The following is a 14,070-nucleotide window of genomic DNA, read 5'->3' on the forward strand; positions in this document are numbered from 1 at the left end:
GCAGAACCACTCCTTTATTGAGGGTGTCTTGATAATTGCCAATAATTTCCATCCATTGTCTATTCCATTTGCACAACAGCATGTGACATTGATTGTCAATCAGTGTTGCTTCCTAAGTGGACAGTTTGATTTCACAGAAGTTTTATTGACTTGGAGTTATATTCTGTTGTTTAAGTGTTCCCTTTATTCTTTTGAGCAGTGGATATTATTTTTCCGGCTGATCACAGTAAATAGAAGTATCGTGAGATGTGTGATCAGTTCATTAAAGCCATCTAATATACAAGGAAAATCCAGAGCGGATGAACCTATAGAGAGGACCTGTCATTTGCAATAAAATAATATATATATTTTTCTACCTGGTGTAAACGCCGCTCTTCTCCTGAATCCGCCGATATTTTTCTTTTGTTCCTGCGACTCTCCATTCCTGAGACATGGGCCCATCTTCCCTGTATATATATCTAGTCTATTCAGTCAAGTGGGTGTCGTCCTCAGGAAGACGCCCACTTGGATAACAAGACTAGATTTATACACGGGGAAAAAAGGGCCGTATCTCAGGAATGGAGAGTCGCAGGAACAAAAGAAAAATATCGCCGGATTCAGGAGAACAGCGGCATTTACACCAGGCAATAAAATTACACATATATGGCACGTGACCGGTAATCCTTTAGAGGCTCCGGAAAAAAAAACTACTATGCAGCCGGCTCCAGATAAAATTAGGACAAGGTGGTAAAACTTACATTGCCGATTTCAAAGTTCTGCCTCATGAGAAGGTAGAGCGAAGCGCTGGCGTGTGATCGGATGGTACCGATGCTGCTGCTGCAATGTCGGAGCAGCCGGAGGCACAGGTCGGCGCACTGCTCCGTCTCCTCCTCAAACAGCAGCTCAGGAAACTGGACGGCGAAAAAGCACAAAAACAAAAAGGAATCAGGATATTTCAGAAAACAGAAGCCGGCGCTGCAGAAGACTAGCACGGCCGAAAAACATCAGAGCTTGGTATACTGAGGTCAGTCTGCTGCAGGTAAAGCCGGACAAAGAGGTAATGTTCTTCCCCCTTTACAAATGTAACACAAGTGCAAAAAAGTCTACACTTGATATATTCCGGTACCTTAGAAACCAGTGCCCTCTGTGTGGCAAAACAGTGCTGCAGATAGAGGGCGCTCTGGTTGCAGGCCATACTATGGAGGAGAGTCTTCAATACCCCTCCCAGGATACTCTCCTTGGATTCTGTTAAAGACACAGTCTAGATATGTGGGGGGACAAGAAAAAAAAAAAAAGTTGTGGGAGTAATTAATAACTTTCCAACCAGGACCAAAAACTTTTACAATCCACCCTCCCTAGAGGTCTCCTCACCTGGACGACGATCTCCAGAGTGTCCAGGATGATCAGGTTGGCCTCGGTGGCCAGGTTGCCATCTATGAGGGCCTCGTGCTCCAGTTCTGCTCTGGACCTAAATGTGAAAGACGGGAGATTGTAATACAAAGGAAAGAAACAGTAAGTCCTATCTCCGGGTGCGCGGAAGCAAGGGCTGGTCTAATTTACTCCGACTGGTAATTCAGCCTGCAGTGTAAAGAATGGAGAATTTCATTGCGGTAGAAATGGCAACGTCTATGGTAATTTTATTTCTTATATTAGACTTCTTTTTAGGGGTCTGGGCGGGGTGGGGGGGCGGTTGGGTGATTTGACATTAAAAAAATGAAAATACAGGAAACAAAAGCTGCAAATCCAAGAAAATTTGCAAAGTGTCCCCACCGCACGACTTCTGCTATGTGTGAACACGCAGCAACTGCAACGCAACAGTGTGAGTGTTTCCAGAAGCCGCTGCAAATCTTGTACTTCACGGTTAATATTCCACAATGTAACTTAAAGGCGAGGAGCAAATGGGAAATGTCACAGTCCATGTAATGTCCGGCATGCAAGCGGGGTTAGTACGTACAGCCCACGGCACAGGTTATTCATCAGCACATCACACCGCCATAATCACAAAAGAGCGCTGTACAGGATGGGGAATCAGTGATTGGTACATACATTACCTGTCCTCCATCAGTCATATTATACTCCAGAGCTGCACTCACTATTCTGCTGGTGCAGTCACTGTGTACATACATTACATTACTGATCCTGAGTTATATCCTGTATTATACTCCAGAACTGCACTCACTATTCTGCTGGTGCAGTCACTGTGTACATACATTACATTACTGATCCTGAGTTATATCCTGTATTATACTCCAGAGCTGCACTTACTATTCTGCTGGTGCAGTCACTGTGTACATACATTACATTACTGATCCTGTACTGATCCTGAGCTACATCCTGTATTATACTCCAGGGCTGCACTCACTATTCTGCTGGTGCAGTCACTGTGTACATACATTACATTACTGATCCTGAGTTACATCCTGTATTATACTCCAGAGCTGCACTCACTATTCTGCTGGTGCAGTCACTGTGTACATACATTACATTACTGATCCTGAGTTACATCCTGTATTATACTCCAGAGCTGCACTCACTATTCTGCTGGTGCAGTCACTGTGTACATACATTACATTACTGATCCTGAGTTACATCCTGTATTATACTCCAGAGCTGCACTCACTATTCTGCTGGTGCAGTCACTGTGTACATACATTACATTACTGATCCTGAGTTACATCCTGTATTATACTCCAGAGCTGCACTCACTATTCTGCTGGTGCAGTCACTGTGTACATACATTACATTACTGATCCTGAGTTATATCCTGTATTATACTCCAGAACTGCACTCACTATTCTGCTGGTGCAGTCACTGTGTACATACATTACATTACTGATCCTGAGTTATATCCTGTTTTATACTCCAGAGCTGCACTTACTATTCTGCTGGTGCAGTCACTGTGTACATACATTACATTACTGATCCTGATCCAGATTAACTCCAACAGCAGAATAGTGAGTGCAGCTCTGGAGCATAATACAGGCTGTAACTCAGGATCAGTAATGTAATGTATGTACACAGTGACTGCACCAGCAGAATAGTGAGTGCAGCTCTGGAGTATAATACAGGATATAACTCAGGATCAGTACAGGATCAATAATGTAATGTATGTACACAGTGACTCCACCAGCAGAATAGTGAGTGCAGCTCTGGAGTGTAATACAGGATGTAACTCAGGATCAGTAATGTAATGTATGTACACAGTGACTGCACCAGCAGAATAGTGAGTGCTGCTCTGGAGTATAATACAGGATGTAACTCAGGATCAGTAATGTAATGTATGTACACAGTGACTACACCAGCAGAATAGTGAGTGCAGCTCTGGAGTATAATACAGGATCAGTAATGTAATGTATGTACACAGTGACTGCACCAGCAGAATAGTGAGTGCAGCTCTGGAGTATAATACAGGATCAGTAATGTAATGTATGTACACAGTGACTGCACCAGCAGAATAGTGAGTGCAGGTCTGGGGTATAATACAGGATGTAACTCAGGATCAGTAATGTAATGCATGTACACAGTGACTACACCAGCAGAATAGTGAGTGCAGCTCTGGAGTATAATACAGGATCAGTAATGTAATGTATGTACACAGTGACTGCACCAGCAGAATAGTGAGTGCAGCTCTGGAGTATAATACAGGGTAAATAATGTAATCTTTGTGCGCGGTGATGTTTTATGTAAATTACAAATAAATGTAGAATTGTGTCCTGGGAAGATAAATTGGACACAAGACAAACAATATAATTCACGTTACATAGAACATACTGAATAAACGATGATTAACGTCAGACCTCAGGTTACCACAACATATGGGGACCCATCAGATGCAGATTGTTACGGGGACACACACTACGGACACTGTACCTGCCGGGTTTGTGGCTTCTAATTACACCGCGCATGTGGAGAGACAACCAAAATCAGTCATTAGGACGGGGGAGAGGAGGCGCCATGATGGGTCTGGGAGAAAATTCCTCATTCACACATAGGATCATATAGACCCTTCTAAGTCAGTGGGGTCCCGGGAGACCCCTTCAGTAATAGGGAAATGACAACACATGAGATGAGTGAGGGGGTCCGTACTTGTCCATCTTGTCTGTGTTTTGCCTCCAGTGCGTCATCTCCTTCCTCCACCGCAGGTTTTCTTGGCTGCCGAAGGCGCTTCCAGACGGGCTCCGCTCTGCCAACAGAAGTGCAGCTTACTCAGCGTTTACAGGCGCAGAGGACAACAGGACACGTAATAAATCTGCAAGGCGCTAACAACCGGTGATTTACCTCTGCGCGGTACACTAAATCAGAGTCGCGGCAGAGGAAAAAAAGCTCCAACCATCAGCTGTACGAGGACAAAAAAAGTCTCCTAGACTCCTACAGTAGTATATTAACCGAGGAAGGACATTACATGAGTTATTGGGGCGCCACTGAGCGCCTCAAATAAAGTCAATATGAGGAGCCGTAACCCAGGGGGCAGAACGGGAGTGACCCTAGAATAGAAAAACCTTTTGCAGAAAAGTTTGATTAAATTGTCATTACTAGCTGACATGATGTCTCCCATACACCGTCATGAGGGACTCCCACTCTCCTATCTTTAAAGAAGTATATAACCAAAAGAAACAGAAAGGAAAACATTCTTCAGTAGTATTGAGCAGTGTAACTGTGCATCCAGAACTAGGCTGGGATAAAACACTAAAAAGCAGCAGGATAGAGGACATTCTTCAGTAGTATTGAGCAGTGTAACTGTGCATCCAGAACTAGGCTGGGATAAAACACTAAAAAGCAGCAGGATGGAGGACATTCTTCAGTAGTATTGAGCAGTGTAACTGTGCATCCAGAACTAGGCTGGGATAAAACACTAAAAAGCAGCAGGATGGAGGACATTCTTCAGTAGTATTGAGCAGTGTAACTGTGCATCCAGAACTAGGCTGGGATAAAACACTAAAAAGCAGCAGGATGGAGGACATTCTTCAGTAGTATTGAGCAGTGTAACTGTGCATCCAGGACTAGGCTGGGATAAAACACTAAAAATCAGCAGCATGGAGGACATTATTCAGTAGTATTGAGCAGTGTAACTGTGCATTCAGAACTAGGCTGGGATAAAACACTAAAAAGCAGCAGGATGGAGGACATTATTCAGTAGTATTGAGCAGTGTAACTGTGTACCCAGGACTAGGCTGGGATAAAACACTAAAAATCAGCAGCATGGAGGACATTATTCAGTAGTATTGAGCAGTGTAACTGTGCATCCAGAACTAGGCTGGGATAAAACACTAAAAATTAGCAGCATGGAGGACATTATTCAGTAGTATTGAGCAGTGTAACTGTGCATCCAGAACTAGGCTGGGATAAAACACTAAAAATCAGCAGCATGGAGGACATTATTCAGCAGTGCTGAGCAGTGTAACTGTGCATCCAGAACTAGGCTGGGATAAAACACTAAAAATCAGCAGCATGGAGGACATTATTCAGTAGTATTGAGCAGTGTAACTGTGCATCCAGAACTAGGCTGGGATAAAACACTAAAAATTAGCAGCATGGAGGACATTATTCAGTAGAACTGAGCAATATTAGAGTGAATCCAGCACCAGGGCGAGGGATTCTAGTAATCAGCAGCATGGAAGTCATTCAGTAGCACTGAGCAGTGTAACTGTGAATCCAGAACTAGGGTGAGATAAAACACTAGAAAGCAGCAGCATGGATGATTTTATTAAAGTAGTACCGAGTAGTGTAACTATGAATCCAGCACTATGGTGGGATAAAACACTAGAAAGCTGCAGGATGGGGGATTATTGAGCAGTACTGAGCAGTTTAACTGTGAATCCATCACTCAGGTGAAATAAAATACATATAAGAAAGCAGCAGCATGGAGGACATAATACCGGAGTACTGAGCAGTATAGCTGTGAATTCTGCTCTTGGGTGAGATCAAACCCTAGAAATTACAACAGGAACGCACTGCACTAGGCAGATGTGATCTGATCCCTCAGTGAGCTGGCAGCACCTCTTGTTTTAACAAAAAGAGGGTTTTTTTGTACATAAAAATCTAGATTTGTAGTGCCAGCTATTCTTATTTTGTTTGCAGATTTGTCCTATTTTTAGTTTATTTTTCTCCGCACACTATAGACAAATATTACGGCCACCTAGAAACCATCAACAAGCAGCGGCTGTCCGCGTCATTTAGGATCTCCACTTTATTCCAAATACGTTTCGTGACAAATTACTTGAAAAATTTGCTTAAAAAAGTCAAAACTTTGGTGTTCACCCCAGTTTCAACCCCCTCATACACCCTGCAGAGCTGGCCTGGACAGACCTACCCAGCTGACCTCGGCTTCTCCTGACCATCTCCTGCCGCGCCCCGATGCTCCCCAGGATGGCCTCCTCCAGCTTAGCTCGCATATCTTTCGATTTCTTGAAGGTCAAACTGTTCATTCGTTCAAAAGCCTTCTTACCCTGAAATAGAAGAGATGAGCACTTAAAGGGGACCTGCCACCAGAACATGAACTGTTTAACCCTGCAAGGCCTGGGCGAGTGCTCGTTTTACTTCTTCCCAGAGAAAGAAAACTTTTTTTTTTATCTTTCAGTCAACACTGGGGCCGGGCGATTTGCGGAAGGAGTTGTAGTTTTGAATTACGTTATTCACTTTACCATCGAATGCACAAAATAGGCTGGAAAGGGGTTTTTTTGTTGTTGTTTTAAATTTTTTTAGAGTGTAGTGAAATTGTGAAAATAAAATGCAATTTCAGCTTTTTTTTTCCGGCGTTCATTGTGCGATAAAAATGACCGGGCAGCATGATTCTCCATGCCAGTACGGTTGTGGCGATACCAAACTTGATATAGAGAGAGAAAGAGAGAGATAAAAAGAGAGATAAAAAGAGAGGGCTTCAGAGATAGAGACAGAGAAATGGAAAAAAAAGATAAAGAAAAAGAGAGAGCCAGAGAGAAAGAGAGAGAGCCAGAGAGAAAGAGAGAGAGCCAGAGAGAAAGAGAGAGAGCCAGAGAGAAAGAGAGAGAGCCAGAGAGAAAGAGAGAGAGCCAGAGAGAAAGAGAGAGAGCCAGAGAGAAAGAGAGAGAGCCAGAGAGAAAGAGAGCCAGAGAGAAAGAGAGCCAGAGAGAAAGAGAGAGAGCCAGAGAGAAAGAGAGAGAGCCAGAGAGAAAGAGAGAGAGCCAGAGAGAAAGAGAGAGAGCCAGAGAGAAAGAGAGAGAGCCAGAGAGAAAGCCAGAGAGAAAGCCAGAGAGAAAGCCAGAGAGAAAGCCAGAGAGATCCAGAGAGAAAGAGAGCCAGAGAGAAAGAGAGCCAGAGAGAAAGAGAGCCAGAGAGAAAGAGAGAGAGCCAGAGAGAAAGAGAGAGAGCCAGAGAGAAAGAGAGAGAGCCAGAGAGAGAGCCAGAGAGAGAGCCAGAGAGAAAGAGAGAGAGCCAGAGAGAAAGAGAGAAAGAAAGAGAGAAAGAAAGAGAGAAAGCCAGAGAGAAAGAGAGCCAGAGAGAAAGAGAGCCAGAGAGAAAGAGAGAGAGCCAGAGAGAAAGAGAGAGAGCCAGAGAGAAAGAGAGAGAGCCAGAGAGAAAGAGAGAGAGCCAGAGAGAAAGAGAGAGAGCCAGAGAGAAAGAGAGAGAGCCAGAGAGAAAGAGAGAGAGCCAGAGAGAAAGCCAGAGAGAAAGCCAGAGAGAAAGAGAGAGAGAAAGAGAGAGAGAAAGAGAGAGAGCCAGAGAGAAAGAGAGAGAGCCAGAGAGAAAGAGAGAGAGCCAGAGAGAGAGCCAGAGAGAGAGCCAGAGAGAGAGCCAGAGAGAGAGCCAGAGAGAGAGAGAGCCAGAGAGAGAGAGAGCCAGAGAGAGAGCCAGAGAGAGAGCCAGAGAGAGAGCCAGAGAGAAAGAGAGAGAGCCAGAGAGAAAGAGAGCCAGAGAGAAAGAGAGCCAGAGAGAAAGAGAGCCAGAGAGAAAGAGAGCCAGAGAGAAAGAGAGCCAGAGAGAAAGAGAGCCAGAGAGAAAGAGAGCCAGAGAGAAAGAGAGCCAGAGAGAAAGAGAGCCAGAGAGAAAGAGAGCCAGAGAGAGAGCCAGAAAGAGAGCCAGAGAGAGAGCCAGAGAGAGAGCCAGAGAGAGAGCCAGAGAGAGAGCCAGAGAGAAAGAGAGAGAGCCAGAGAGAAAGAGAGAAAGAGAGAGAAAGAGAGCCAGAGAGAAAGAGAGAGAAAGAGAGAGCCAGAGAGAAAGAGAGAGCCAGAGAGAGAGCCAGAGAGAACGATACAGAAAAAAAGATAAAGAGAAAGAAAGAGATAAGAGAAAGATAAGAGATAAAAAAAAGATGAGAAAGACAGATTGAAAGAGAAAAGAAAGAGAGCAAGAGAGATAGCTATACAAAAAGAGTGTGATAGAAAGAGCTTGAGAGATAGAGAAATAGAAAAAAAGTGATAAGGAGAAAGAAAGAAAGATAGAGAGACAGAAAGGTAAAGATAAAAATAGAGATAGAAAGATAAGAGAAAGATGAGAGAGGTAAAGAAAAAGTGATAGAGATTAAGATGGAAAGAAATACAGAGAAAGAAAGATAGAGATAGAAAAATAAAGAAAGAAATAGACGGAATAAGAGAGCGATGGAGAAACAGAGGAATAGAGACAAAGAAATAAAAAGAGAGAAAAAAATGGAGAAAAGGATTGATAGAAATACAGAGAAATCGAAACAGAGAGAAAAACAGAATATTTTTCAGAATTTTCCATATCACCATTTATAGATTATTTTTTAATTGATTTGTTGCCATTTTCTTTCTGCGCCTTCTATTAGTCTGAGACTCTTTGTTCTCTAGAGATCACTTCTCAGCAGTCTCATTATCCTCACAGGCAGGTAGCGTATATACAAAGACAGCACAGGATCCACCATTCACAACAGGCGATGGTCACAGCGCACCTCCCCCCCTTTTCTGCCCACAACACCACATTAGAGGTCAATGAACTACAGTCTATTACTTCCTACTGTCCATGTGGCTGTTGTAAAGCAAATTTCTTTATCCTGTTAAAGGGGTCGTCCACCTTTGGTGCAAAGATTTCTTTCCCTGAATTGCCGGTATTTGAGCCTAAAAATCATTTTTGCAATAGAGTTTCATTAAGCATTTTGCACAGTTTGGCTTCTACAAGCTCTTTATTTTCCTGCACATTTAACTTTGATGTGGTCTGTGGCCATAAAACACCTGAGAGGAGCTCAGAAACAGACAGATAACAGAGTCACAAACTCTCTCATCCAACCATCACAAGGAACTCACTGATGGATTCTCAGTTAACTCTTTCTGTAACCAGCAAAAGACAACACAGCACAAAACACTGTAAAAGGGAAACTGTGCAACATTTTTAATAGGACTCATCTGAAAAAATAATTTTTAGCCCTAATTACAGGCATTAAATAAAAAAAATCAAATTGGCCCCAAAAAGGCACCTGAGGCAAGATGGGCCATTTATTGACTCACCTTGTACTCAAAGCATGAGACGCAGAGGTAGAGCAGATCGAGCAGGCGGTTCAGCTGCAGGATGGACAGGTCTGTGAACCATTTCTGCAGCACAATCTCATCCGCGTTCTTTAGGACCCAGAGGAGGCAAATTAAGAGGCTGCGGCTGGATTCTGCAGAGAACGACAAGTGCTGCCGAGACGGCTGAGAACAACAAAAGGGGTTAAAAAATAACAAAAAAATAAATAAAATAAAAATAAAAATAAATAAATAATAAATAATTATAATAAGCGCTTACTTGTGAGGTCAATAAAAAGCTGCTGGGTCTCGTCAGCTGCGGGACGGAAGTCCCAGCGATCGCCATGGCGACAGTCTGACTGATCATGCTCCCGCCGTCGCCCTCGTGCTCGTCTCCGGCCCCGCAGTTGGGTCGCCCTCGCTGGTTGTGAGATTCTGTCATCATAGAAGTTCATATTAAACTCACCTCTGGAGAATCCCCCGCCCCTCAGAGGTGTCGCTCCGCTGATCCCCGCCAAGCTTTGCAGTTATTCCTGCAGGATTGATATTCTATGTGACCGCTGCAGGCAATCCCTGGCTTTAGTGATGAAGCTGGTGCAATACCTCTGAGGCCAATGATTGGCAGCAGTGGTCACATGGATTTACAGCACATCACTGCGCGGAAAATTAAACAATGACCGGCAGGAACAACCTGAGCAGCAGCGCAGTCATATATATATATATTTATTAACTTTCTCTCATTTCCTCCTGCTTTATTTATTTATTTTTTTTTTTTGAATACCAGACAAACCCTAAAATTGCATCTTTTTTGCAGCCAAACTAGGGGGAGCTCACTATATACAGATTTATACAGTCACCACTAGGGGGAGCTCACTACATACAGATTTATACAGTCACCACTAGGGGGAGCTCACTACATACAGATTTATACAGCCACCACTAGGGGGGGCTCACTATATACAGATTTATACAGTCACCACTAGGGGAGCTCACTATATACAGATTTATACAGCCACCACTAGGGGAGCTCACTATATACAGATTTATACAGCCACCACTAGGGGGAGCTCACTACATACAGATTTATACAGACTCCACTAGGGGAGCTCACTATATACAGATTTATACAGCCACCACTAGGGGGAGCTCACTACATACAGATTTATACAGACTCCACTAGGGGGAGCTCACTACATACAGATTTATACAGCCACCACTGAGGGGAGCTCACTACATACAGATTTATACAGCCACCACTAGAGGGAGCTCACTACATACAGATTTATACATTCACCACTAGAGGGAGCTCACTATATACAGATTTATACAGCCACCACTAGGGGGAGCTCACTACATACAGATTTATACAGACTCCACTAGGGGAGCTCACTATATACAGATTTATACAGCCACCACTAGGGGGAGCTCACTACATACAGATTTATACAGACTCCACTAGGGGGAGCTCACTACATACAGATTTATACAGCCACCACTAGGGGGAGCTCACTATATACAGATTTATACAGCCACCACTAGGGGGAGCTCACTACATACAGATTTATACAGACTCCACTAGGGGAGCTCACTATATACAGATTTATACAGCCACCACTAGGGGGGGCTCACTATATACAGATTTATACAGTCACCACTAGAGAGAGCTCACTGCATCCAGATTTATACAGCCACCACTAGAGGGAGCTCACTACATACAGATTTATACAGCCACCACTAGAGGGAGCACACTACATACAGATTTATACAGCCACCACTAGAGGGAGCTCACTGCATCCAGATTTATACAGTCACCACTAGGGGGAGCTCACTACATCCAGATTTATACAGTCACCACTAGGGGGAGCTCACTGCATCCAGATTTATACAGTCACCACTAGAGGGAGCGCACTGCATCTAGATCTATACAGTCACCACTAGGGGGAGCTCACTACATAGATTTATATAGCCACCACTAGGGGAGCTCACTGCATACAGATTTATACAGCCACCACTAGAGGGAGCTCACTACATACAGATTTATACAGCCACCACTAGGGGGAGCTCACTATATACAGATTTATACAGCCACCACTAGGGGGGGCTCACTATATACAGATTTATACAGTCACCACTAGAGAGAGCTCACTGCATCCAGATTTATACAGCCACCACTAGAGGGAGCTCACTACATACAGATTTATACAGTCACCACTAGAGGGAGCTCACTGCATCCAGATTTATACAGTCACCACTAGGGGGAGCTCACTACATACAGATTTATACAGCCACCACTAGAGGGAGCTCAGTACATACAGATTTATACAGTCACCACTAGGGGGAGCTCACTGCATACAGATTTATACAGCCACCACTAGAGGGAGCTCACTACATACAGATTTATACAGCCACCACTAGAGGGAGCTCACTACATACAGATTTATACAGCCACCACTAGGGGGAGCTCACTGCATCCAGATTTATACAGTCACCACTAGGGGGAGCTCACTATATACAGATTTATATAGCCACCACTAGAGGGAGCTCAGTACATACAGATTTATACAGCCACCACTAGGGGGAGCTCACTACATACAGATTTATACAGTCACCACTAGGGGGAGCTCACTACATCCAGATTTATACAGTCACCACTAGGGGGAGCTCACTGCATCCAGATTTATACAGTCACCACTAGAGGGAGCCACTGCATCTAGATCTATACAGTCACCACTAGGGGGAGCTCACTACATAGATTTATATAGCCACCACTAGGGGAGCTCACTGCATACAGATTTATACAGCCACCACTAGAGGGAGCTCACTACATACAGATTTATACAGCCACCACTAGGGGGAGCTCACTACATACAGATTTATACAGCCACCACTAGGGGGAGCGCACTACATACAGATTTATACAGCCACCACTAGGGGGAGCTCACTATATACAGATTTATACAGTCACCACTAGGGGAGCTCACTGCATCCAGATTTATACAGTCACCACTAGGGGGAGCTCACTACATACAGATTTATACAGCCACCACTAGGGGGAGCTCACTACATACAGATTTATACAGTCACCACTAGGGGAGCTCACTGCATCCAGATTTATACAGTCACCACTAGGGGGAGCTCACTATATACAGATTTATACAGCCACCACTAGGGGGAGCTCACTACATACAGATTTATACAGCCACCACTAGAGGGTGCTCACTGCATCCAGATTTATACAGCCACCACTAGGGGGAGCTCACTATAAATAGATTTATACAGCCACCACTAGAGGGTGCTCACTACATACAGATTTATACAGCCACCACTAGAGGGAGCTCACTACATACAGATTTATACAGTCACCACTAGGGGAGCTCAGTACATACAGATTTATACAGCCACCACTAGGGGGAGCTCACTACATACAGATTTATACAGCCACCACTAGGGGGAGCTCACTACATACAGATTTATACAGCCACCACTAGGGGGAGCTCACTACATACAGATTTATACAGCCACCACTAGAGGGAGCTCACTACATACAGATTTATACAGCCACCACTAGGGGGAGCGCACTACATACAGATTTATACAGCCACCACTAGGGGGAGCTCACTACATACAGATTTATACAGCCACCACTAGGGGGAGCTCACTACATACAGATTTATACAGTCACCACTAGGGGGAGCTCACTACATACAGATTTATACAGTCACCACTAGGGGGAGCTCACTACATACAGATTTATACAGCCACCACTAGGGGGAGCTCACTACATACAGATTTATACAGCCACCACTAGAGGGAGCTCACTACATACAGATTTATACAGTCACCACTAGGGGAGCTCACTGCATCCAGATTTATACAGTCACCACTAGGGGGAGCTCACTACATACAAATTTACACAGCCACCACTAGAGGGAGCTCATTACATACAGATTTATACAGTCACCACTAGAGGGAGCTCACTGCATACAGTCCTCACTATCCTCAATTATAATGATGTATGAAGCTAGCTCCCTCTAGTGGTGGCTACTTTTAAGGCAGATTGTATCAGAAAGCTGTGACCATTAAAAGGAAGCGACACACTGAGGAACCTTCTAAATAGTGGGTGTCAATGACAGGCGCACGGTACCTGTAAAATCGTACAGCTGAGGGACAGTCTCCATTACGATGCCAATCAGAGGAAGGTAAAGCATGGCCACTCGGGCTTTTACCTCGGGATCAGCATAGCGGGGATCGGAGTCGTGGGTAGATAGCAGGTTGTGTACCATATTGATCACCTTCTTATGCAATCCAAATAACCTGAGCGAGGAGTGTTGTAACCGCAGTTAGTGATCAGCGCAGAGCAAACATCACTGTCTAACTACAGAATATTTATGTAACGCCATGTTCTCAGGTAACCTGACAATGTACAGCGGCCCCGGGCCGGCCCGTCTGGACATCGGCAGCTGTTCTCTTATATTTACTGTATTCTTGCAAAAAACAGCAATAAAACGACGGCATTATGCAACCAAAAATACTGTAAAGAACGACAGACCCCTTTAAGACGGGTTTAACCCTGTAGGAATGCGAACAAATTTACTGCACCATCTCTTTCCTCCCCTTCTAACAACAGCCATAACTTTTCTTTATTTTCCTGCCATTA

At 44.2% G+C, this 14,070-nt stretch overlaps 1 protein-coding gene across 15 annotated transcripts in view; it reads right to left on the reverse strand.

The window, feature by feature from the left end:
- The window catches only part of DOCK7 (dedicator of cytokinesis 7), a 119,569-nt gene that overhangs the window by 23,550 nt on the left and 81,949 nt on the right, over positions 1 to 14,070 (reverse strand). For 5 of the 15 annotated variants that reach the window (XM_073643793.1, XM_073643805.1, XM_073643802.1 and 2 more), the window contains 9 exons: positions 13,558 to 13,727; positions 9,694 to 9,848; positions 9,417 to 9,599; positions 6,290 to 6,425; positions 4,066 to 4,162; positions 3,850 to 3,867; positions 1,351 to 1,447; positions 1,106 to 1,240; positions 738 to 890 (listed from right to left, as the gene is read on the reverse strand). In XM_073643793.1, the coding sequence (XP_073499894.1) occupies positions 738 to 890; positions 1,106 to 1,240; positions 1,351 to 1,447; positions 3,850 to 3,867; positions 4,066 to 4,162; positions 6,290 to 6,425; positions 9,417 to 9,599; positions 9,694 to 9,848; positions 13,558 to 13,727 (1,144 nt within the window). The remainder of the gene's footprint in view (positions 1 to 737; positions 891 to 1,105; positions 1,241 to 1,350; positions 1,448 to 3,849; positions 3,868 to 4,065; positions 4,163 to 6,289; positions 6,426 to 9,416; positions 9,600 to 9,693; positions 9,849 to 13,557; positions 13,728 to 14,070) is intronic. The other 10 variants (XM_073643798.1, XM_073643807.1, XM_073643806.1 and 7 more) reach the window with 3 other exon arrangements.

This window comes from Phyllobates terribilis, unplaced genomic scaffold (genome assembly GCF_046119375.1).
Source record: "Phyllobates terribilis strain yellow unplaced genomic scaffold, ASM4611937v1 Scaffold_8__6_contigs__length_399053987, whole genome shotgun sequence".
Lineage (NCBI taxonomy): Eukaryota > Metazoa > Chordata > Amphibia > Anura > Dendrobatidae > Phyllobates > Phyllobates terribilis.